The following is a 27,615-nucleotide window of genomic DNA, read 5'->3' on the forward strand; positions in this document are numbered from 1 at the left end:
TTATAATCTAAAATTGGTCATCGAAACAATATATCTTTTTTCTTCGGACGACGATAACGTTAACAAAATTGTTCTTTAAAGTAGTATTCATTTTTGAATAAACCAGTTATAAAGAAGTAATTTCTTTGAGAAAACAGGAATCTGATAGAGTAATGCGAGTAATGTAGTGTTGTTTTGTACAGTTTTTAGTACATTTTAAGAATTTGTACAGATTTCTTTAAAATTGATTCAATAAATAAAAGAGAATGAACAATAAATCGTACGAGTACTATAAGTGGTTTTATGACCATAATTAGTCACTATGTAATCCATTCAGTATAATCAACCAGCTCGTCGTGTAATCAATTAGAATTAATGAGGTTGGTTGTAACAATTGCCTGGGTTCATAAATTATCTTTACGAGTTATAAAAACTCAGCTTTCGGATAAAGCAACTTAGCTTGTACCAGATAAAAGCACGTACTATCGATTTTATAGAATACTATTAATATTCATTAAACAATAAAAGAATAAGAATATGTATAATGGTTTCCGACATATTTAACGTAATAATGCAGGGTATCTCACAAAACTGAGACTAGCGACATACTTAAAACAGACGCAAAAATCTATTATAAGACAGAATTATGTAAATTAATTAATTAATTTTTAAACATTCTGAAAGGCATGGACATACCTTTTTTAAAATTCCATCTTATGCTTTTATAGATATTAGTGGGACAATTTTACCATTTTCTTTACCACCTTCTATAAAACGATATTAAGATATTTATGTTTTAAAATTATTAAATTGAAAAGCGTCACAGTTTGAAATTTAAAAATAAAATAAACTATATTATTATAATTTAGAGACCTGTTATATTATATAAACGTTGTGAGCACTATACAATATATTTTAGAATTTTTAGTGAATAGTTCTGTTTGCTTCTTTATATTAGATTTTATAGATTTCTTTTAGATAAAATTACTTATATTATTAAATATTTTTATTTCATAATGAATATTGATCAAATTTGTACATATACATACGTAAAATTCATTAAACTCTATCAGACTCCTTTCAATGCTATTTTTATAGTAAATACTATGTATACATACTTATCACTCTCGATCGAAATTGAACGTTTTTTCAAATTTTATGATTAAATGCATTTTCAAATTTCATATTCGTCTCATGTTATTCTCTATCAAAGTGTAAATTCTAAAACGTGACAATTTTTGAAATCTACTTTATGTTATAATTAACCCTGCATTTTTTGTGCGTAATTTAGTCATTTTTAGTTTAATTTGTGTCCTTTTCCTTTTTCTTTGAGAATTCATAACATTTAAGAGCTCGATAATAATAGATTTAAATCTATCCTCACCTTGTCCTGTACACTTGTTAAACCGTAACAACTGATTAATTGTATAAAGTTAATTGTCGCGTAAAATATTCAAAAATGTTTAACAATGTATCCGTCCTGCATAAATATTTTAAAAATCGTTAAACGACAGAGAAGGATAGTTTTCTATAAAGATTCTCAAATTATTACTAATTTAAGACGGAGGTGTAGTACTGTCAGAACGAAGTTGAGAAGGGGCAGCTTCGCTGTAAGCGATATCAAATACACTTTTCTTTTCTAATAATTGTTGGTGTCGCAACCTGTTGCCACCCTGCAACGATATTGCTATTCCAGAATCGAAATCTTCACCGGTACACCCTTGTTCCATCGTAGGTGGAATATCAAAATGTTCTGGTGACAATTGCGGAGAGGGATGAGGAACAGGTGGAGGATGAAGGTAAAATGGCGCAGATATCTTTTCGTATTTGTATTCAGAATGTTGTAGCAAATGATATTTAGGATCTTGCGATGCCGAGGGTGGCGTTGTCGCGAATATTTGAACCGGTGGATCTTCGTTTTTTCCTCCTTCGGCTCTCCTTAATTTTCTTCCTTGACGAACGATAGCTTTCAATTGTTCAGACTCGACGTTTACCAAAGGTTTCACTTTGCGTCTAGCCCGTGGAGTCGTGTCAGCAGTTTTATGGCTCGATAACTTTTTACCTTCCTTCTCAGTTCTTTGATTTTTCATACTCCTTCGTAACCATCGAGGAAGTTGCTCCTCGTCGTCCGTAGCCATTAATTCGGCTCGTTTCTTTTCCATTTCTTCTCGATTCTTTTTGTACCAGGCCATGTATTTCGGTCGTGTCTTACTCGTATCGATTTCTCCAGTTTTCGGTGGAGTTGGATATTTCTCGCTGCTACTGGATGATTTTTTGTCCTTTTCGGCTTTCAATTTCGACAGAGATTGCTTTCGTCGTGACTCCTCATCTCGTTTCCTTGATTGTTTCGTTTGATCGCTATCTTTTTGCTTCAGTTGTTCTTCCGGGAGCTTTCTACGTGTCCGATACCCACCGTGACTCGTTACATCGTGAAAATGAGTTGCTTTCTCCTCGGAAGATTCCTCGGAAGTACTTTTTTTCTTCCTTCGTTGAATTACTCTTTTCTTCTCCAGCTCTTTCATTCTTCTATCGGTAACTTTAAAGGTCTCGGTTTTTGCAAGTTTAGAAATTAATGACGGTTCATCTGGCTTATCAACCTTTTTATCGCCGTCTTTCATTTCGTGTTCTAATTCTGTATCTTTTACACGTTGTGTACTAGTCGACGATTCCTTCTCACGAACCTCATCTTGCCTATCAGGCTTTCTATCGTAGCCTCTCGTTTCAGAATCTATTTTCGTATCCTTTACATGTTTCGTACTAGTCGAACATTCTTTGTCACGAGCTTCATCATGTCTGTCAGCTTTTGTATCGCACTCCTTCGTTCCAGATTCTAGTTTTGTACTGATCGAGGATTCTTTAGCCAGTTCTAAGCTGCATCCAGATTCTGTTTTCTCGTCTTTCTTCATATCTTCTATGTCAGTCGCTGTGATTATTTTCTTCGGACTAAAATGCGTTTGTATATCCATAGTCCTTTCCCTTAATACAGTTTCTTTATCTTCCTCTGTTTCGCTTGTATCTTCAAACTCCACGAACATTTTCTCTTCCTTCGAAGATTCTATGTCCTCATTTTCTATCTCTTCGATCGATATCGTCACTCGTTCCTCATCTTCCATGTCCTGCAGCCCAGTTGCCTCCTCCGTTTGACTAATTTCTTTCTCAGAAAGTTGTGGAGCCCGATGTCGTGGTGTCTGATACGGTCTGGTAGTTAACGTTGTCTTCCTGGAAATATCACTCGATGAATCACTATCTTCGGAATCAACCACCGTATCTATTATGCTTGTAAAAAGTGGAAGGCTTACGTCTATAAATTTTCCCTCAACAGGTATTTCCTGCCTCTCTTCTTGCACTATATCTTCCTCTAGAGGCAAAGTTTTATCCATTTTCGGCTTCGTTAGATCCTGCTTATCTGATTCGCCATTGGGGACAATCGTAGGTACATTAAATCCCATATTTGACTGTTCCTCCGGAAATGCCTCCCTCTGAATGTCGGCTTCCTCCGCGGTAAAAGTTTGTTCCTCAACAAATTGTTCTACTTCCTGTAATTCAGTTTGCTCGCTCTCTGACTTCAACTGCTCTTCGGATTCGGATATTTTCCCGGAATCTGTTGAAGCTTTCCGTATAGTGGAATCAAACGCAAACTTTTCTTTCTCTGTCGTCTCGTACATCTGCGGAGAAGTTTCAACCAATTCGATTTCCTGAAAACTACTGCTCACTTTACCTGACGGTTCGCGCAATTGCTCCACCTTCTCGGTAGTTCGTGCTAGTTCGCTATCTGCTGTTTCATTATCCGAAAGTTTCTCGGGTTCCTTGCTCACTTCGTGCGTTTTTTCGAATAACTCCTTGGCGGTGTCTTGTCTTTCTTTCGCCGGTGATGCTGTCTCGTCCTTTAAAGGTTTACCAATTTCTGATTTTTCGACAGATTCTTCTGCCACTAATTTTGTCGCTTCGTCTCTCGAGGAGTCATCGATTTTTATCTTTTCGTCGGATTCCTCTCCCTTTGCTTCTTCAAGAACATTAATTTGCTCAACCTTTTCTGCCGCATCCTTTGAAGTCGATATTATTTTGTCATCATCCGAGAGATCAATAATTTTATCTTTCCCCGCGTCTTCTTTCGTTTGTTTATCGTCTACTGGTGGTACCACAAGTGTCCCAGACTCGCCATCTGTTTGAGGAGTCGGAGATTTACTAATATTCGAAATTTGGACTCCATTCTTTTCTTTCTCTTCTTTGTTGTCGAAAGATAACGAAGCAACTTCTTTCTCGATAATTCTATCGTTTGTAGATGATTGTTCGATAGTTGCAATTTCTTTTTCAGTACTTGGAATTATCGATCCTTTGCCATTCGTTAATGTATCGAAGACATCAACTGTCTTATCAGTGTGATCATCAACAGCTGATGACTCCATTGGACTTTCTTCTTTCATATCACTATCGATCAAAGTAGGCATTTCTATCGAGTCCTTTGTTATTTCACTATCTTGTTTCTCAGTGATTGATCTTTTTGACGAATCATCTTTTTCTTCAGTGGTGTCATCAGGTATTTTCATGGGAATAACTTCTTTATCGATCTGATAATCTTGAATCGTTGATGTATCATCCTGTTTTTCAATTGTAATTTGCTGTTTAATTTCTGAAGTTTCTGGGACAATTCCATCGACAGGAATTTGACTGTCATCAGTTTCTTCTGTTTCTGTACTCTCTATTTCAGTGGCTTTGGAATCGTCTATTTTTTGCATTCCTTTACTAATTTCTTTTTCTTCGATCGGATGGTCATCAATTTTTACAGTCTCTATAATTATTTTTTCTTCTTTATCGTGATATTTTTCCTTCTCTTCATCGTCGATAATACTTGCTTGTTCTTTGGTTTCTTCGCTTTTTACAATTTCTTTTTCATCTTCAACACGTGTTTCCTTCTTCGTGTCAATAAAAACATCTCTCTCACTAATTTTGTGATCGTCGCTAGTAACTGGTTCCTTCGTAACTTCTTTTTTTGCAGAAGTTTCCTTTTCTTTGGGAGAACTACTTTTTCTTTTTTCATTTTCATTATCAGGCGTAATATCTACGGTTTTTTCTTTTCCATTTAGAACATCCTCTTTGTCTATTTGCTGATCATCCGATTTAAGATCTGTAGTACCTGCTTGCTCACCAGGCACCTTTTCTTTATCTAAAAAAATAGCTTCTTTTTCACTAACTTTGTCCTTATCGATTTCCATTGAAATTTTCTTCTCCCCATCGGATGCTTTCTCTTTACCAACGAAATCAACGATAGTCTCTGTTAAAATTCCGAGATCGCCAACGCTTGTGTGATCCTCAGTTGTCTTTTCAACCAGTTTATGATATGTAGGTTCTGGTTCAGTAATTTTGAAGTCCTCGGTTGCTTTTTCAATAGTTTCATAATATTTAGTTTCTTCAGTGTCTTGTTTCTCAACTGTTTCTATAATTTTCTGATCTGCAATTGGTTTTCCAGCGATGTCATCATCGTCCCTTGTTTCTTTACCAATTTTTTGATCTACAATTGGTTCTCCAGCGATGTCATCATCGTCCTTTGTTTCTTTACCAATTTTTTGATCTGCAGTTGGTTCTCCAGCGATGACATCATCGTCCTTTGTTTCTTTATCAATTTTCTGATCTGCAGTTGGTTCTCCAGTAACATCATCATCGTCCTTTGTTTCTTTACCAATTTTCTGATCTGCAGTTGGTTCTCCAGCGATGTCATCATCGTCCTTTGTGTCTTTACCAATTTGATAATCTGTAGTTGTCGATTTAGTCATTTCTTTGTCCATGGTAGCTTCTTTAGAAATTTTATACCCCTCTGCTGCTTTTTCATCAATTTTCCGATCTTCAGTTGTTTCTATAACAATTTTATCATCTGGAATTACTGTTTCAACAATTTCAAGGTCAGTTGTTTCTTTAGAAGTCTTTTTGTCTCCAGTAACTGCAATAATTTTATGGTCCGCTGGTGTCTTATCAAGAATTTCATCATCCTCTTTCATTCCTGTATCCATTTTTGTAAACTTAGTGGTTTCTTTATCAACTTTCTGACCCTCAGTTACTTCTGTATCCATTTTTTGATCTTTCGTTGCTTCTTCGATAATTTTGGGATCCCCAAAAGTTTCTTCTCGAGTAATTTGATCAATTTCCCTCGCTTGTTCATCAATTTTCTGATCCTTATTTATTTCTCTACCAACTTCTTGATCCATAGTTGCTTCTGGAAAAATTTTACGATCATCCATTATTTTCTTATCAAATTTTTGATCCTCAGTTACTTTTTCAGTAATTTTATAATCCTCACTTGCCTTTTCAACAGCTTTGTCATCCTCAGTTGTAGCTTTCACCATGACTTCGTTTTTATCACTAATGCCTTCTTTATCTTCATCTACGAAAGTACTTTCTACAATTTGATCAACAGGTTTAATTCTTGTAACGTCTTCGTCGTACTTTTTCTGTTCATCTAAAAAAACATTTTCTTCAACTTTTCGATCGTAAGTTTCATTCATTGACGTAGTTTCTTTTTCACGGGGAACTTCAATTGTGTCTGAGTCGATCTTTTTTTTCTCCTGGTCACTAGATGTTGCTTGCATTGGACCTTCCTTCTCCTCGATAGTAGCGTGATCTAATTTTGAACCATCTACGTGTTTTACTGATTTTTCCTCTTCTCCATTAGCTTTATCCGTTTTATCTTTTTTCCCACGTATTTTTGATTCATCTGCCACATCTTGTCTCACACTGTCCTGTCCATTACTTGGCATTTCAGTTTCTATATAGTTCTCAACTGGTTCTTCGATCTTCTGCACTGTACCTACTTTATCACTACGTTCTTCTTCCTTAAGAGCATCAACTTCGACTTCTAGTTCTTTTTCTGCTTCTTCCCTTCCTGTAGAAATTCCTTCAGCTCTATATTCTACTTCTGCCCTCTTAAGCTCTTTTAAAACTACACTCTCTTCCCCAACATCTTTTGACAGCTTTTTCATTTTCTGCTCCAAATACTCGTATTTATCATCTTCTTTATCGTCTTGTTTCCGCTCTTCTAACTCGCGCACTGGTATCATTTCAATTTGCTCTTTGGACTCATCTAATGATTTATCTTCTTCCTTATAATCTTCTAATTTATCCTTTATATGTTCAGCTATGTCTTTTTCAGCTTCGCTCGTTAATTTATCTGTTTGCGTACTTTCTTTTTTTTCAGCTGTGTCGCTATATTTTATACTCTCCATAGGTTCTTTTTCAGGCGAAGTTTTATCAGTTTGCCGATCTCGTACGATAGTTTCACTGAGCTCTTCCTTCTTAGTTGCAGCCATCGTATCAATAGCCGTAAAACCTCTAATCAATTCTTCTTTAGCATGAGCGGTAGAATCATCACATTTCACAGGTTCTTCGAATGTATCTCGAATCCACTTCAACCCATTTTTTGACACCTGTATTGTGTCAGGAATACATAATTCTTTCTCTGTAACTATCTTGTGTTTTTCTACGTTCGTTGTATCCCGTTCTTCTCCCGTAGAAATTGTTGCTTGTTGTTTCACGGTTTCTTTCTTCGGTTCTTCAACGAAGTCGTCGCTAAATTTTTCAATTATCTTCTTTGGAAACCTTTCTACCACGCGTTGCTGTACGCCATTTGAATCTCCTTCTGAAAACTCTGTACTGCTTTTCTTTTCGAAATCTCTTGGAGTAAACGCATCTCTTCCTCCTCTTCTTTCTTCTGTACTGGTACTGGTTTCTTCAGCGATGTTCTGTTTACGAGATATAGTAGCCAGTTTCGGTGCTTTTATCATCATTTTCCCAATCCTCTCAGACTTCAATTCAGCCTTTGGTGTTTCCTTCGAGGGTCCTTCCTTTCGCTTTTCAACTTCTTCGTCTCGAAATTCGGACATTTGCTTTTTAGGTTCTCGTCGCTCCATATGCGTTTGACGTTTCACTTTCGCGTGACCTTGAGTGCTAATTGGTTGCTTCTGTTTCACGGTTTCGTGACGAGTTCCGCAAAATTTCTTCGGTTTGTCAAGAGCATCGTCGAACTCGGAACTTCCCGTACTCATCACTTGACTCTGTTGATATTTCAGCTTTTGTTTCGTTTTAGCTATGGCTGACTCCTTCTTCTGTTTTCCTTTCTGCTCGGCCTTCAACGAGCTCGCGGTACATTCAGTTGCTTGTTTCTGAGAACTCGAGGAATCCATCTTCTTCGCGCTTTTCTGATCCAAGTCCTTTTTCGGCTCTTTCGCAAACGAGTCTGACTTCTCCTGGCTCGTGCTGTCGCTGCCAGTGCTCTCCTGAAATTTTTTGTCACCCAGTTTGCTCAGTTTCTTCGTTAGCATTGTAAACTCTTTCTCAAGAATCCTGAAACTCGGCTTTATCACGCCATCTGACTTTTTCTGCGTCTTCGATTTTCCCTCCTTTTTTGGACTTCTGCCGTCTGCCTTCTCGCGGACGTACTTTTCACGTTGAACTTTTATTTCTGGCGAGGAAGTGGACTCAGTGACGTTCATCTTTTGATCGTCAGTCACGTCCTCGCAACTTTTCTCGTGCCTCTCCTTACGTATCTCCTCGGAAGATTGCGAGCCAGTCTCCTTCTCGTTCAGAATCTTATAACTGATGCTCGTGCGTTCGGTCTTTTGATAACTCCGCATCGTTTCGTCCTCTTCGCCTTTGTACGAACTTCCGTTTCCATCCAAAGAATCCGAAATTTCCCTCAGCACATCCGGCTCCAGAGAAATCTTCCTGCCTTCTTTCACCTCCCTCACTTTTTTCCTCAGAATGCTCAATCGTTTATCGAAACAAGGACTCACTTCTTCTTCGATCGGCGACTTCATCCATAGAGTTCTAGACCTTTTCCAATCTCCATCGCCGTACTTCTTCCTAGACTTCAATTTTTTCCTGTGTCTTGACTCTTCGTCGGATTCGTCGTTGTCGCTTCTGCTTTTCACCTGACGTTCCGTTTGAGTGGCCGCTGTTCTGTCGGTTTGAGTAGCGATCGCTACTTGTCCGGGAAGGCTTTGGGTTTCTAAGTAACTCGTGGAGTCCACTCCACCGCCTCCTGCACGACGATTTTCTCTTTCGAGTAGTAATCGAGTCAATAGCGCGTTTTGTCTTGCTAGTTCCAAGTCGTGAAACGGATACTGGCTGCTATTTGCTTGAACGTGATCTGTGGTAACGACCGGCGGTCTTTCAGCAATTGGAGCACCACTTGCAACAGCCTCTTGCTTCTCTTGCCTCATAGTTTCTCTCATCTGAGATTCCCTTAGAGATTCTTGCTCTATCTTTTGCGAACCGTAGTCACCGTGATCGATCACTAGCCTCTGCACGTTAGGTCCTATTTCTTCGATGTGCTGCCTATGACCGAGATCCAACCTGTCCGGTATCAGGATTATCTCTGGCTGTTGTTGCTGACATACTTCTTTCGATCGTTGATGCGATTCCATGCTACGAGCTGCTTCGATGTCCTGCATCGACAACTCGTGCCTCGACTTCTGGTCTTCTATGAATCTTTGCAGAATTATATCCTTGCCATCTACGATCAAGGCTGTTGGGCGATGATGATGAGGTTGGTGAAGATGGCTTGTCGTATCTTCCACTTGTCCTCGTGTCACTAGCCGTAAGACTTCAGCGTTTCCTTCGCGGTAGAAATGTTGCTCTCTGACAGTTGCTTCTTCGTTCATGTCGGCTTCCACGAATCTATGGAATTGAGTTTCGATCGAATTTTGATTCAGCTACACATATATAAAAGCAACGACCTATCAATGATGTTACTAATGATTTTATTAAGGCGACTGACGATGTTACGTGAGGTGAACAGAACTGTTTTAAATTCTATTTAAGTTGGTTCTAGTTGAAACAGAGTACGAGTATTATGATTATGATTATTATGAGTATTATGTACGAGTATTATGATTGTAACTAATGATTATAATTATATGTAAGTACAACAGAGAATAGTGACGATAGGCATACTAAAGAAAAGTGGCGAATAACATTCAACTTAATCTGATTTTAATCAATATAAACTTAGTCCTGCATTTTTTTACAAGAAAGATAATTTAGTTCAGCGATGATTTCAAGCCTGAAGAAACTACACAACGACATCGTGACTTTGAGAAAGAGAACGAGCCCCTCCGCTGTATTATTTCATTTCATTTCGTGTAAATTTAGAGTTCCATTTTATTCCATTTCGTTCCATATAAAAATAAAACGTATGAATGAACGTGAGATGACAGCTTACCTACCTTTGCCTATAAGCTTGATGTTGCAGATCGGAACCTCTTTCCATCTCATGTCGTTGCAAAGAGTCTAATTCCGCAGTACGATAACCTCTTGCCTTTTGATCCTCCACATCCTCCATGTACATTCTTTCTTGTTCATTTATTCTGCTCTTCCTCGAGTGACCGTAAGAATGTCCATCTCTTAATCTTTGAGCTTCGAGGTTCATTTGAACGTCGTTTGGTTGCCCAGAAATGTAAGCAACGTCGCCAGGAAGCGAACAATTCTTTACGTTTCTTCTATTGAATTGCCAATTTCTTCTTGTTGGATCAGCACTCCACGCCTGTTTCCTTCCATTCCACGATACTGAGATACGATAAAAGTTCATATAAATAATAGCGTGATACTTGTTTAATATGATAATAATATAAAAGATACAAAAATAACGTAAATATAATAACAAATATAAAACCTTGATAATGATACGATATTTTGGTTAATACGAAAAATATCACATGTTATTTAAAGTAACTTTTCGCGTTATTATAAAGTCGTTTAGGTTTTTAAGCTTTATATTAAACTTTAAACGTATTTGTATTGTGTAATTAAATAATTCTATGGTTAAAATAAATTATAGGTTTTTTTACGTTATACGACGTATAATATGAGTGACATAAGATATAGCAGATGTTTTAATACTTATAATCAACAATATATTAAGTTATTAATTATATTATTATCATTAGTATTATTTATTATATTATTATATGTATTATATTACATGTATTATATATACGATTATATAAAATTTATACACATAATAATTTAAAAATAGATTACCTTCGGTAGCTACCGCAGGCTGCCGATGAAGATGTCGTTTTGGTCTTCCATTTGATCGTACGACCAATGTTTCTGACGAATGTACTCGTCTTTTTCTGGGTGCCATATAAAAAGGACATCCAGGACATATGCAGCAGATAATTAACGCGGCAATGGCCAAAAGTATAAGTAACACCAGGATTATCAGAAGCCAGAATAATAATTTGTTTTCTGCTTTGTACACCGTCTAAAACATTCATCCAAATTTTCATTCATTTTTTTAAATGTAGCTAAATGTAATAAATTACGAAAGTCGTAATTGATATAAACTAGACATTCAAGTGCTAATTATTTAAATATCTTACAAACAACAAGACAAAGTAATTATTGCAGATAAATGGTTCATTTTACAATTTTCACTATATAATTTGGAAGTTGAGAATCGTATACATACCACTTCTTCGCTTGGAACAGCAGCAATAGTATTGTTAATAAGAGTCGTTTGACCATCATTAACATTTGTATGACGTGGAGTTTCATCAACAGGAGCGTTTGTATTGTCGATATGTATACTCGTGTTCATAATCGCGTTTCCAGCAATGATCCCGACTCCATTCGCAGCTAAAGCTTCTCGAATCTTTTCTACATCTACCAAAGACGTACCTGGTTCCGTTTGCTCGACGCGAGCCACGATAATACTCCTGAAAAAGTATAGTTTAAGTTATTTCACTGTTGATTTCATATGTAAAATAAAAAATCCAAAGAGATTGAATATTAAAGAAAATTTGCCTTTCCTTATTCCTTGACAATATTATTTATCATAAGATTTTATAATGAGTATATAAATAAAAAATAAATATAAGATTTTATTAGAAAATCTTACAATGAATAATCCCTCTAATAGTGTATATCAGAATCTAACTATCGACTGATTCATAGCTGGAAAATGTTTTTCATTGAGTGATTAAATCGTAATGATCATATACCGAATATCGGTAGATCACTAACTTTTTTCCTCCTCCAGGAAGAATCCCTGTACTTCCAGTGTCATTCCGTTGAATATAAGGTCGCGTTTCTAACACAGTCACTCGACCACCTGTAATAGCAGCTAAAGTTTCAGCAGTTTTCGTTGAGTTCGGCTGTTCTCCTGGCACCACGAACATCATTATGCGTGCTTCCATTGCGATTCCACTGAGGATCCGAATTTTTGTTGTACTTGAAAGATGAGGTACACCTGCAAAAATGTATATTATTTGTGTCTAACAATAAATTACATTATTTTGCACTTATACCGTAAGCAGGAAAGTTATTGGACAAATAATCTTCTATCGGTTTACCTAGATCGTATGCTCTGGCAGTGAGAGTGTACAGTGCATCGTCGTCAGCTCGTTTTCGTCGTTTCTTTATAACTTCCGTCGACATTTCCTTCGTTAAATTTCCCAAATTAATCCTCGTAGATTCATTCACGTTTCTAGTCACCATGAAGAAATCGTTTCGTATTTCTTCTTGACTATTGACAAATTTCGTTTTAGCTTTCTTCGAAAATTTCTCGTATGCGCTCTGTTTCTTTTGTCTGAATTTCGTAATCGGCAACAGAAGTATTAATTCACCGCTCGTTTCGTTTAAATCGAATTTCTTCCCGTAGTTTCCGTAAACTAATTCGTATCTAACTACGTTGTTGGGTGGCTCTGCGTCAGCGTCAATCGCCTGTCAATAGTTACATTCTCTTTTTCCTTGCAAGATCTTTGTTTATATCATTTAATTACACTGCAGATGTCTATGAAAATTCCTATCTTCATCAACGCAACTATAGACTGATAGTAAATGGATAAATTTTCCAATTATTTGTAAATTACACATAATAATACCATGTTACATTTAGATATATATCTGCTTAGATTTCTCGTAAATTCATAAACATCCTCAGTCTACTTATAATATGACTACGTATATTGTAACTTTGAATTATTTTCTAGTACAATGGTTTATATAAAAAGATCGTAAGATGCAGGGGGCGTACTAATCACAGAAGATAATTGTTAAGATTGTTTAATATACCTTTATCAAAGCTGGTGATGTAAAATTAGTTAGATCAGAGTTCAACATAAACTCGTAAACGTCCTTTTCGAATATTGGTGCATTATCATTCACGTCAAGTAGATTAACTATTAAAGGAACAACGCCACTGTTGCCATTGCCATTTTCATCCCGAGCTTCAACGGTTAATACAAGTCTTGCTGCAACTTCACGATCTAAGGAAGAGCCCATAGCGACAGTTATTAATCCAGTGTCTGAATCCATAGTGAAAGCTTGGCTGCCTTCTCCTGTTATACCGGTATATCGGATACTGCCATAAACACCTGTATCTTTGTCAGTTGCGTGCACCTATCGAAAGAAGATATTATAATGTTTATTTGACAGTCGATATTATTTAATCATTTCTTCCTCAACCTTGTAACTTATGTCAGAACAATGTACATATTTTTGTATAGTTGTATATATGAAAAACGTGAAAAACGTAAAGAAGAAATATAGATACAATGGTTTACAAAGAAAGGATCAAGAAATTTCTTTCAATCTAAGTCAGATGAAAATAATAGTTTTTATTATTTAACAGTTTGTATAGGTTTCTCTTAGATATCGTGGTATATTTAAAAGCAATTAATAATTATAAGTGGTATTACGATTATAAGATTATATGAATAATCTACTTATGAAAATCGTGAAATTTCTTCGAGAGATAGTTAGGTGTTTACCTGAATCACGCGTGAACCCGCAGTTACGTTTTCAGATAACGTTATCTCGTATGATTGTTCGTCAAATATTGGCGGATTATCGTTTATATCTCTTAAAAATATTGTAGCTGGCACTGACGCTGATAGATTCGTGGCTGGACCAACTTCCTGAGCTACAATCTGAATTCAATGAAACTACATTAATGACAGTAAACAAAGAAGAATTGATCGAAGAATAATTAAACTTATTATAATTTATTATATTTTTTTTTTTTTTTAGATAGCTATAAACTTTGTGATACAGATATAATGTAATGACCAATCTATATATACTATACTCGCCTTGAACGATAAAACTTTGTATAATTCATAATCGATGAATGTGTTATCTCGAACGGTTATAACAAAGTCTGCATTGCGTTCTGCAACCGTCGGATTTATTTCAAACGTATTATTGTTATTTTCCAACTTTAACGCAAACACCCCGGCTTTTCCAATATCTTCGTCTTTCACTCTGGCTGAATATTGCTCACCAAAATTTATCACGGTCCCCGGCTCAGGATTTTCGTCTATCGTAGCAACGTAACTACAGCAAAGGAATAAGATATTTTATAAATATAAATTACATTTTAGGATTAACGGAAATGTACAGGTTGAAAAGTGGTCGGGAAATACTTGAAATTCCCTCGTTTTTCATAAATTTCAAATTTCAGAAGAAGGAATAATCTAATCTATCTTAAACTTTTGTTTTGCTTAACTAAACTAAAATTAAATTTATCATTTTTAATGTCATTGCTCCTGTACGTAATAATTAATACTCTAACGATTATATGCTTTTTTCAATCGTTAGTAAAAAGACATAGAATAAAACTGATGTGTAATTTATTTAGTCCTTAACAATTTGTAAATTTCATAGTTATTAAAGTGGAAATTATTCACGACTCAGGTACCAACTTATCGCTCTCGAAGTATGGTGGACTATTTCCCGGCTCCCCAAGAAGAAAGCCAACGTCAACGACTGTGGCTTGGGCAGGAGGTTCTTCTCTGCTTCTTCTTATTTCTTCAGCAACCACCGTAAGTACAACGGGTGCTCCAACGTGCGTAATTTGGGTAAGTTCCTCCAATGGTTTGGCAAGAGTTATTTCACCTATCAATCAAACAATTATAAATAAGTCTAAATCTCTAAAAAGCTTCGAAACATGTATATAAATACATTATGTTTCACTCTACGAAAATATTTAGATATGAAAATTTAAACTATGTTTGCATTTTGAATAAAGAAAATTAGAATATCTACTAATTAATAATTATGAATAATAACTGAACATTGTTCATGTTGTGGGCGATTTGTATGAACAGAAGGTTTAATTAATGAGTTATCAAGTGAATGCCATATAATCCACATGTAGGATAAAATGTAAATAACTGAAATGATACGTTTATGAGACGAATCATTGTACAAATTATACATCCTCTTGTATAAATTAATACATTCTCGAAAAGATCGTTGAAGACTTAATACTTGACTTGTATTATGTTTAGGTCTTTATTTGCATGTATTATACGTAAATGTTCGAGTAATAAGCTATGTCACGATCGAATTACTTTTATTGGGAATTATGAATAAAACATTTCGGTCAATGATCCCTGTTACTTATGTATGACATACAGAGCATGCATGTCCAGTGATGGAAATTTTCCATAACACATCACGAAATGGAGTTTAGCGAATGAACTGCCCTTATTAACATACATTGCATTGTACTACCTTCTTATTCTCTAACTCTTATTCTCATTTACACAGTTATTCACTTAATTTTGTTTCTAAGATATCAACGATTATATAATTATGGTTGAAGTACATTGCGTAATTATTAATTCAATGATACAAGTATTTACGATTCTATTGAAACGATACAAATAAATATAGGAAATACAGAAGCCTTTAAAATAATGTTACCTGTTTGAGAATAAATTTCGATAAAACTATATCTCCTATAAACTGATATAACTTAAAATAGTTAATAATAATTCAGCACAAATATTTGTATAAATACGAATATACACGTGCGATGAGAGACGATAATAATTTGTACATCGTAAGCCATACCTTCTTCAGCATTATCTACATGTACATTCATCGTATTCCAAATTTTTAAGTAGTCCTCTTAACTTTATATATTTGCAAATTTTATGTTCAAGATATCATCTGATATCTATAATAAATTTACGAATTTAACATATACCGAGATCGTAACAAACAGATACGTATTTCGCAATTGTAATTAAATAGCTAAAATTCTCCTTATCGAGTCTATTTATTCCGGTAGCGCGTAAAGATATGGTCGCTCATTTATACTTACAGAGCACAATACGCTTTTATCTTCTATATTCCTTCTGGCCCTGTCTGTGTTTCTTTTTCACTGGTTTTCTCTGGTAGTTACGTCTATACACACACACGCGCGCGCGCGCGTGCACACATACGATACATACACGAGTACGAAGAGGTCGCATGCTTCGTGTCACGAAATGATAAGCATCGCAGCCTGAAAAGCAGAGACTGACCCCTAAGTACGATCGATACCGCGTTGTAGACCGTCAAGACTTTCCTCTGACCATTTCTACCGAGTTCTGGCCACTTCCTCGCCTGACTCGTTTTTGGTTCCGCGAAAAGAATCGGTATCACCGATCTCAGACGTTAGATAACACGTTCGTGCGAGCTTGTAATCATGTGGAAACAAGCGTATAAAGTAGCTTCGTTGTTTCACGGCCCTTAGCCTTCCCTTTTCCAAGGATCTATAATGGAACGCATTAATTTTGGAAAACGTGCTGCATAAACCGTAGATTTGATCAATGAACGAGTAAAAACGACGTTTTCTCTCTAACAAACACTACACGAGCTGACTTATAAGCCGAAGTAGCCGAGTCCTTCTTGAAACTTTTTGAAATTTTTTAAATATTGCTGCTAATGCGCTTGTTCGATGCTTATTTTATATATATATATATTATTTCATCAATTTTCTCTACTTTTGCGTGGAGTTGACCGATCGGGCAACTGAGCGAATCACGTGTCAGTACCGCGAAGAGAAAAGAAATGTCCATAATTTTCTGATTGGAAAATGGCCACGCCAAAATCACACACGATTAGGTCTTCGATAAAACAGATCCATTTCATGGCACTTTCTGAGAAGTGACGACCGACCGTTTACTATACAAATACAGAAAAATTGGAACAACAGAGACGAAGAACTGCTTAAAATCAGACACCGCATTAACATCCAAGAATTGCGTAAAAAAGACAATCAAATTTCTTAAGGACATTTACCTTGGTTACAATATTTGCTTCTAACAGCGCCATTTCCATCGCTAACGATCGAGAAGTTGATGGAAATGAAAAAGGTTCTTTTTATGGGAAAATCGAGAAACTGTTGACTCTTATTGATCAATGGTGTATTCTCCTCGTAATGGAATTTCTCCCAGCGCACTCTGCACGGTTTCATTCATTTTTCACTGTGCTAGAACTGCATACGTAATCTGTTTTTCCGTGCTAGCTGTACCTCTAAGAGTATGAATCATTCCTTCACGCTTTAATGTCGGGAAGTGGAGTTCGAGGTAGTGGTAAATTAATTTGAAACCCTACTCATCGAGTGGATTATTCCTGAGAAATCAGGTCATTCGACGGTGTGTATGTCGGTGAACCTGTGAATAATTCGCTTACTGATGGGAACGCTAGGAAATGTAATTACACCCTCTGTAAATTATTATGTTTGCCGGTCATATTCGTGGTAATCAAATTTTCACCACGCTCTGTTGAATTTATGGACCAACGTAAGTACCGATTGTAAAACTTTACGCGATTGTGGATTGTCCGTGTGATAGAACTTCTTCACAAGATAGAATGATAGCCATGGTTATATAATTTATGTAATTTTAATTTTAAAAGTTTAAAATAATGATCTTAACTATTCTAATAACAACTTCTAGAAATATTTTTCCAAACTCGTATAACGACATTTTTTCAAATCTATCTTCTGGAAATAACAGTTGTTTTCTTCGTAACAAGTTTTCTTCCTAACTTCACAACAAGTTGTTTTCAAGTTTAATCGTCAATTGGGTTTTGATAACTCGAAAATTAAGCAATTATATCTATAGAAAAAGATCATTCAGTACATTGACTTTGACGATATATTTCAAGCTCATCGATATCGATGGGATGTGCGCTGTTCTAAATAATCAGCTTATTTTTATATAGGAAATTTGATCTATTCAGTGGTGTATAATATTTTTACGAATAATTCGATACTTTCCATTGACTGTCATAGGTAAGTAAATAATTTGTATTTCAGAAGCGAACTACGTGTTAAAGATTCTTTGTATAAAAATACTATCTGGATGTCCTTATAGAAAAAAAAAAAGAAGAAAAGGAAAGAATAAAAAAACAAAAAGAGAAAGAATATAAAACAGTAACATTGTTTAATTCTTCAAATACATTTTTTAAAATCACGATATATTTTCTTACCATTTGTTTCGGAGATGTTAAAAAATGGCGTAAAGGGGTTGCCTTCAGATACGAGACCGTACACGATCTCACGCGGTACACCTTTATCTCCGTCTTCCGCGTGCACTCGTAGTATTATATCGCCCTGAAATCAACGTATACATTTGTTTTATTTATATGAGACATCGTATCGGAAATAGCTTTTCTGGCCTACGTTTGATTGCTCAAAATTTATTAACGATATTTTTCTCTAATTAATCACTTTAGAATATAGAATTGGAATTAGAACAAAATAAGGACGATCCATTTCTATTATTGTCGGAATAAAAAATATCTAGTCGTGTTATTCGATACTGTGAGCCCTGTTTTCTAATTTTACGCTGAAGATATATTACTTCTGATGCAATATAAAATTATACTAGTCGGAAATAATAAAAGTAGAAAGAATGGGGATGTTCCTTGATTCGTTCTAATTGAGGCTGGATATTCTCTGTTTCTAATCAGTATATTAAACTTTCACTTAATAATTTCGTGTATAGTTTAATTAAATGTAATATATATAAATAAATAGTTTACTAAATTAATAGTTTGTCTAACATTACATTATGTGAATATTATTGCCTTATAGTCGTCCGACAGTTCTGTACTCCTAATTATTATTAATGAAACGTACATATATCGTGATATCATCAAAAATGGAAATTCTCTTTGCTCTTTCTTGTGAATCTAATTTTCAGTTGTTCCAACAGATACAAATAGATAAACTCATTCCTACTTATCTAATTTTATAAAATTTATATATTTCATTAGACACATAAATATCATGTTAAGAAAGGAAACAACTTACAGGTTGTACAGAATTGTTAATCCTTGTGAGGGGAGGGGCTAGCGTAAAAATTGGAGGAACATCTTGAACATCTTGAACTATCACAACAACGCTTAAGCCTGCAATATTTCTAGTATCTTTTCCCTGCTCCGTATAGGGATCCTAATAAATAAACTGTGTTATTTAAATTTTCTACCAGAAAGTAGTTAACAGTATTTATTCAAATATCGCATACCGTAGCATACATGGTAAGAGTGTACATGGATTGCGTTTCGAAATCTAATTCTCCAGTTAGTGTAATTATTCCTCGTGTTTGCGTGGGTGTCTGTCGCTGTCTTATAGTGAAAAGTTCTTTTGGTTGCTATAAAAATAATAAATTATTGTTTGGAAGATATACGAGTAGCGATAGTATACTTTTAAGTATTACTTAACATACTACGTTTTAAAAATTACTGTTCGTTTCTGTGACTTACCCACAGTTCGATATAAACGGGTTTTCCACTCCAAGAATTAGCTCTTACTAAAAGATAATCTAATTCTTTACCTGGTTTAGTATCCTAAGCAAATAATTTCATAAGATTAACATTGTAATCACTGATTTTGTACAATTTATTTTACGATAAAATAGAGACTGTCTTCTGACAAATTAATGTTAATGTAACCTATCGTTGAAAATGATAACGGGAGTTCGTGCTCGTCATCCATATGCAAATACGTTAGTTATAAGAAATAGTAATTAGAGGATGATCCTAATTACAATCGATAGATTTATAGGCTTAAGATGCCTTTTTGTTTTTATCCTTAGTTTTTGTAAGCGCGTGCAATAAAGGTGTTTTTGGCTCAGAATGGTGTGATAGATTTATCCATTCGATAAAATAATAACTATTCCGATCTTACCTCTGAGTATAGAAATAACAACATCTATAAACATTACTTTGCACGTCATTTCAATTTCTTTTATTATAACTTAGAATACCTTACGATGGACGAATAGGTATAATCTTCGATATGGCGTTAACGCATGAAAATGAAAAACTATATTTAGAATTACTAAATCATAACATTTATGATTTACTTGGCAGATTAGAAGATTTCTCGCATAATAATAGGCAATTAACATGAAAGCAGGAAACGAGAGTAGGAATATGATTTGATACGAGAGCAACAGCATATCGAACATTACACGCATGCATATTCAGATTACACTTATTAATTTCAAGATTTTCTAACGTGTAAAAGATTAATTCTTATTATTTTGCTAAAAGTATTAAATAGTAGAACACTGCTGATAAAGAAATATTACTGTTTATGAAAAGTATATAAAACAATAAGAATAACACATATTCCTCGCAATAATTTTAAAATATAGGAGAGGTCTTATAGTTAATATTTCTTCAGTTTCAAACAATGTGATTCATAAAACGTACAGTAAAGAACGAAGCAATATATCGTGCGATACCATCGGTATGCGAAAAGAATATATGTATTCGATTGTCATGGGGAAGGTGTTGTAGTTATTAACGTGTTGAATGCTAGTGCTAATCGTTGTTATTAATACAATAAATAGTTACCTCGGGTACCATTATCAGAGAGGGTATGTGCGGGAATATTTTATCACGAAGGGTGGTTGCGTTCGTAACAGAAATAGTAGCTTGCATCGAGTTCGAATCTCCTTTCGTGTCCCTAACCCTAACAGCAAAATCGTGGAGGCGGCCGGGCATTAGCCGTTTCGTTAGTATTACATTAGCTTGACACACTTTGTTATACAGCGTGCACGGCAGGTTGTCGATCCTTACAACAGGTGTGATGGTAGCTAAACAAATAAAATATTTTTTTAACGAAGGCGTTTATTTCTGCTTTGTCCATGCGATATTCGTTATAATTACCAGTTATTTCGAAAACAAGTGGGAAATCTGCATCCTGGTCAGTGGCGCGAAGTCGAAAAATGACAGAATCTACTTCAGCATCCGCTGGAACTAGAACTAATCCCATGTCCGTGGAGGTATCAAAGCGTGGACGCGCACCCTTTGCCCACGCGAAAACGAATCCGAAATAAATCCATACTTTGCACCATTGTCCTGCAAAGGGCATTCTGCAAACAGCGGATTACTTCTTCTAGATCTCTGCTCTGAATAAAAATAGTACGTTCAAACGCCTAACGCGATCGATAGCTATTTTACCAATATGTTGTGCGAAACTAACTAAAAGCTATTAGTAAAATAGTAAAATGAAATATTTTACGTAACGCAAAATGTTTTACGTAACATGTACACGATATTTTCATAAGTGATTTTTATAAGTGTACGAATACTTTCGTGAATTACTTTGGGGGTAGTTTAATGATCTTTTTCTTTTAAGAAGTTTGTCTTTTTCAATAGAAGTAATTTTTGCTTTTGATATAGTTCTGAAATGATTTTTTAAACTTTTAAAGTATTTGGTTCCTTACCACGAAAGAAAGTTTCCTAAAGACTCATAAAGATTGATAAATCGTAATCAAACGACGAATGGTTGCCGAAAGTTAAGGAGTAGAACGTATGATTTTAGGTATGCCAAGTAAAATCTAACATTTATCATTGCTGTTATTTACTGATTTTTTAATATTGTCTTTTTAAACGATTTCTTTTTCATTGTTGTATCCCGCTCTTTTCTTATTTAATTGTTTCATTTAATGTGCGATTATGAACGCTCCATTCGAATCCAGTATTTTGTTATTTGCGACAGAAGTCCAAAATAAGTAATCTTCTTGTGATCTCATGAAATATACAGGAAAATATATCGATTGATAAAATTGCTACGAACTTTGCCAGCAACTCAATACATATGTTTCTTTAATAACGATGAAACTGCCATAAATTGTCCCCTTAGTAAGCGCCCTATATAGTCAACCTATATGCGGACATGGTTACTTCGTAGTCAAAACAAATGTTGTGTTCTTATCCAAGCGACTTAAATACTTCGAAGAAGCACTTTTATAGCGTGCTAATTGCAAGATATTTAAAGTGAATGCGCGTTGGACAAACTAACAATTTCAAGTATAACAGAAATGAATAAAGAAGAACGAAATGAAATAAGAAAATATTTATTCTATCCTTTACGTGAATGAAACGTCTCGAATTAATAGTATTTTATCTTTTAAAAATGGAATGTCAGACGAACGTATTCATTTTGGAATTTTTTTATTATACGAAAAATGTTTCTGATAGGGATGTTCGTGAATTTTATTTTGTTCAATTTTGAAACACTGTTAATGGGAATATACATTTTAGCTTAATTTTATTATCTAAATGTTTGGGGATTTCTGAAATATAAATTACAAATTATGGAAAGAGATTAATTACACTGTTAGGAGGAATAATAAATGTATTTCGTAATCAATGTGCATCGAACTTGTGAATTTATTGCGTTAATGAAAAGATCGATATCTCGTTATACGAGTGCCCCTATTTCTTTTCTAAATATTAGAAGGGGCGAGTTCAAGCGCTCTCAAACTGACTGACAGTCAGTCCATTTATCCAGTGAGTAATTATTTAAGGCAGTCGGTGGTCATTCCTTGGTACCGCGTGATAGGGCGCGCACCCTTTTCTTTCCTTGACAGCAGTCTCAACTTACTTACGATAATTTGAATAAATGATCTGTTATAAAATCACTGGTAAATACTGGAATGATTTTTATATTAATTAAATAAATTTTTGAATCGATTTTTTTATCAAATTTGCAATCTTTGTTTTAACATATTTATTGGTTGTCGCGTATTATTCGAAGATATATTTTTTTAAATAAACGACTTTTCTGATATACCTTTCATTTCGTTATGTAACTAACAAAAAGATGAAATAATCGTTCCAAATCAGTTGGAAATATTTAAAAAGGTATATCCCTCAAATTTTCTTCTGTTTTAATATTGTTCTTTTACACGTACTATGTACACTATAAAAACATATGTATGTAGCTGAGTTTTACAGTCAAATGTATTTTATGAATTGCCGTCAGAAGAATTACAAATGGCTTAGGCGAATTAACTATTTAGATAGATATACAATTTTGCAAGAACGAGCCGACACATTATAATTTAATACCATGAATAATATATTATTGTGATAGTATGATAAACAGCAAATTTCTATAAAATAAATTCTGAGTGTCTAGACTGCATGCCAATATATTGCCTGTAGAAACCCGATATATTACGTGCTCATATACGTAATAGTTGCATACGTGCGAGTTTCACTTTATTATGATTCCGGAAATTTGATAGACAGTGAAATAAGCATTAGATAGATCAGGTGCTACCGTGTTTAATTTCCGATTATAGACCAGAGATTTATCGATTTATTATCGAGAAATAATTCACTGAACTCGTGGAACGTTTTACGACATGAAAAAGCAATGGAATAATCATCCGATAATAAAATATTCATTTAGAGCGTTTCCAAACACGTTATTTCTTTTTATACATAGCGAGTATAGTATGATCTATGCTTTATGCTGTAAGCCTTTAACCAATAGTCTACAAATAATTTATACTTTTTAATTTGTATCCTTACGTTCTGTGCATTTATATTTATTGATTTGAAAGTAGAATTGTAATGCGTTACCGTAAGTCGATGTAGTATAATTTATAGAATTTTTGTTTTCTATAGGTACAAAATTAAGGATAGTATTACTGTTACGGACGAATAATGTACATTAACGACAAAAATTCTGATAGAATCGGAAATATTGATTTTGTGATCAAGAAACGAGGTCGTGACCACTCGTTATTCAGAACTAACACATAACAGTGTTTGAGTCAGCGGTCAGTTCTTCACACCAATCGTAAATCCTGTTGCGTAAAACAGTAAAAGGAGGCGTGAACTAATACTAAAACGCATGGTTTTATGACACCTACACAATCAGGATTCCATTAATTTCTAAAAAATAAAAAAAATTTCCCATGTCTAAATCATAACCGTTTATGCCATTTGGTTTTATTTTAGTTTTATATTGCGGTGCTTTCGTGTTTTGCTGTTTTGGAAAAATTATATAACTACATGAGCTGATACTTATACATGTATACGAGCAATAAAATTTAATGAGAAATATTATTTTTTTAGTATCTAATAACAGAGATCATTTCTTTAGTCTATGTCGAGCTTTTCAATTTTCTGAGTAAATTTCTCCAACAATTAAAAGAAACGTAAAAGAAACAACGATAACAAAGTACAGATCATTACAATAAGCTAGGAAAGTTTTTACGTTTAAGATATTTCTAACTCACTTTCGGTATAACTTTTTCTATAATTATAATAATTGCCTAACTTAAATTTTACTTGACATACAAGCATGATAGAAGAACACGCAATTTATAACACTGAAGTTAAAGTACCTTATGAAACATTCGTTAAACTTTTATTTGCTTTATATTAATTTATTAATAGTAAAAATTACAATAATGATATATAATAGTATGTAAGAGTAAAAATTTAAAAATGAATTTACGATATTAAATAATCATAGAAATGATAAAGCCAAGAAATATTAATAAACAAAGTAATAGGAGCAAATCATTAATTAGTTAACTAGGTTCATGATGAATAAACTATACTACATATGTATACAGAGATACAATGTCCAAAGTATATCACATTTTCCATACTAAGAGCAATTATAAATTATTCAGGAATTACTATTATAGGCATGACTAACTATAATGACCTACAGTTTACAGGAATGATTAGTATTTTTAGAGTGTTAAATCTATAAATGTCCTATCGTTATTCTAAAATTAAATTGTACTCGCAATCAATTTTTTACCAGAGCCATTTTTGTAAAGAACTGGTACTCTATTCCACATCAATTTGAAGGTGTTTAATTTCGCAATTAATTTGAAAGCCTTCGACTTGTCTTCTGTCTATTGTTTGGAAGTTTTAAAACGACTCAACCCGTAAGAACGCTTACCCGTACGAATTCTAAGGATGTAATTTACGCTATGGCACAATTTGCCACGTGCCGATGAAATCGCTCTGGTTTAGGGCAGAATGGGGAACGTATGACATTGAACATAGCGGAAGTGAATATAGGTCATTAACTAATTCTCCATCAAGAAATTTTCCTATCAGCAGAAGATCGTAGAACGAATATTGTACAAATATTACTTTTTGCAAAGGCTAAACCATCGTTCGATCACTATGACAGAGAATTGGTTTAGTTATACTAGAATAGATATAGAATTGTAAAATTTGTTTAGTTGTATCAAAGTAACTTTGCATTTAATTGAATTTAAAAAATTGGTTATTAATTCACTAATTAATTATACAGTATTTTAGTCAATATTCTGACCAATTTATAATATTTCATTGAATATTGAAATAGATTATAAAGATTGTTTACTTTATTTGTTATTCTGTATCATGGAAATCTGTAAAAGATATCAGTCTATTTTTCTACCAATGCTTTTACATATCGTTTGCGAGAAAATCTTATTATTTAAACTTTGATATTGAAGAATTCGAAAAAATATTATACCCTATACAATATCACGTATATAGAATAGAATTACCAGAAGCCAAAGAACTTCGATAAAATATTAAAATTCGAATTGCTGTTATTAACTATTCACGACTTGTTAAATTTTGATTGCTTCGCTTTCGTGTAGCCAAGACAGTTCATAAATATTAAAAAGTGCTCGTCTTATGTTAACAAGCCAGCACGAATTCTCGTCTTTGAAGAAAAATCAAGCTTTTGCTCGCTCATTGTGCATAAGAATTTAATAGTATCGCCCGGTCATTGTCCACCCTGCATGGATCGATTTAATTTTCTTTTTCCCTTAGCCTTTAACAAGCATCATTACATCGTACACCATCACATACTTGTATAATGCTCGTGAATTATCATATAGAATTTTTCAAGATTAAATAACCTCCATTTTTGCATATCCGAAAAGAATATTATTACGCGAACAATTTGTATATTTCAAATACACCTATCGATATGAACGATAAAATAAATTCAATTTTTAAATGGAAATTATAAATTCTAGTAAGTCTCTTATAAATGCTACGTAATCTTTCATAGAAAGTACAATAATAATAAATTGTTGAACGTTTAATAATGTTCATGGATATTATATCAATTAGAATATATTTAAGCTAACACTTTTTAATTACCATCTGCATTTATCACTAAAAAGTATTTTGCTGTGCATCGTTAAATAATCGAGAATGAAAAGTTTCTAAGGTATTATAGACTATATGTTGTGGTATAGTATATATAACTTAGTTAAGAATACCTTTGGCACGCAAATGAATTTGTCTAAACGCTTTCATTCGATATTGGCGAGACAGAAAATTTATTATTATCCACATTTATGAAACGGTCAAACACTCTCCGCGTCACAAAATGTAGAACGATCAAATATCTTTGTTAGTGGGATATGTAATGTCGTGCTGGCATGCCACGCTGGCTTAAAGCACACAGAATGCGCCAACTAAAACAATTTTGCGTCATGTATTCGATATACAACAAACTTTCTGCAAAAGTATGAAACAATTAGGATACTGAACATTTAATGAAATAAAATTTGAAAGTACATTCTTGAAAATATACCAATTGTAAAATTTAAAAAATTCCTTTAATTTTTAATATGTTGATATTTTGATTATTTGGTATTTTAATTATCCATTTTTTCGCTATTTCGTTCTGTTATATCTACCATATGTAAAATATTAATTATAATGTCGAAATATTAAAAGTACGAAGCGTAAATATGCTAGTAGAAATTAATTTATTACACACATGAAAATAATTTATACAAATTGAAGAGCTGTACTCTTCAAGTTTAAATGTTTACTATTTAGGGCAACCATTTAAGGTCTTATTATGCGGCATGCACACATATAAGGATTTTAACAGATACAGAGAGTAACGTGATATTGTGTAGAATAATTTGATGCTATAAACGAAATGTCGCAGAGTAATCGCTAATGTTCATTTACCTGATCGCAGAGTCATTCAGTACCGCAAAATCATGAAGCAATACATGCTTTTGCGCTGTTGTCCATCGATCGTTCATTTAATACATTCTTCGAGAATACTTTTTCCCGCGTAAAGTAATTCATACACGCGATAACGTGCACTTTACGTGAATCACGTTCTTCCCCGAAGAACCCTGATTTCAGTTATAGTGAAGAACCACGTCTGAATGATTCGCTAACAAAATCGATAAAACTATTAAAACAACGAGAAATACTTGCAACGTCTTGTCGTACTTGCAAGTAACAATATGGAAAACGTTGTACGAAACAGCTGTATAAGAAGCAACTGTATAAGAAGACTGTTAAACGAAGCACTTGCAATTAACGAAACACCTAAACAACACTCGTCACGTAAACTTTTTACAATGATCGTCCCTCCTGTGTCTTTGACTTTTGTTTCGTGACCGAAAGGTCGTGATTTCGATGAAAGAATAGACTTTACACGCGGATTTAACCGTGGTCGAGGGTCGACATTTTCGAGAGTTGTGGAAGAACGCACCACTTCACGTGGCCGCGAACGCCGCGCATGTGAAGGGGTTGTTTCGTTCAACCCCCCAA

General features: G+C 34.2%; 1 protein-coding gene across 1 annotated transcript; it reads right to left on the bottom strand.

Moving 5' to 3' along the window:
• Positions 1 to 1,053: 1,053 nt before the first annotated feature.
• Positions 1,054 to 27,568, bottom strand: LOC105681229. Its single transcript, XM_033322746.1, has 17 exons — positions 27,019 to 27,568; positions 20,932 to 21,137; positions 20,617 to 20,858; positions 19,519 to 19,602; positions 19,281 to 19,406; positions 19,067 to 19,207; positions 18,241 to 18,364; positions 14,676 to 14,868; positions 14,064 to 14,307; positions 13,743 to 13,901; positions 13,045 to 13,371; positions 12,324 to 12,693; positions 11,995 to 12,220; positions 11,441 to 11,687; positions 11,008 to 11,233; positions 10,194 to 10,533; positions 1,054 to 9,645 (listed from the first exon to the last, which is right to left on the bottom strand). The coding sequence occupies exons 1-17, from the start codon at positions 27,093 to 27,095 to the stop codon at positions 1,536 to 1,538; spliced, it is 11,442 nt and encodes a 3,813-aa protein (XP_033178637.1). The 5' UTR covers positions 27,096 to 27,568; the 3' UTR covers positions 1,054 to 1,535.
• Positions 27,569 to 27,615: the final 47 nt, after the last annotated feature.

Source organism: Bombus impatiens, unplaced genomic scaffold, assembly GCF_000188095.3.
Source record: "Bombus impatiens unplaced genomic scaffold, BIMP_2.2 scf_0665, whole genome shotgun sequence".
In the NCBI taxonomy this organism is placed as follows: Eukaryota; Metazoa; Arthropoda; class Insecta; order Hymenoptera; family Apidae; genus Bombus; species Bombus impatiens.

Excerpts from the sequence above, each read along its gene's own strand:
- LOC105681229 (XM_033322746.1), bottom strand. The coding sequence starts at position 27,095 with ATGAACGATCGATGGACAACAGCGCAAAAGCATGTATTGCTTCATGAT. Across the intron at positions 19,603-20,616 it reads CTCTGATAATGGTACCCGAG|GATACTAAACCAGGTAAAGA; the intron begins GTAACTATTTAT and ends TTATTTGCTTAG. Across the intron at positions 9,646-10,193 it reads CATCAAGCTTATAGGCAAAG|ATTCGTGGAAGCCGACATGA; the intron begins GTAGGTAAGCTG and ends TCAATTCCATAG.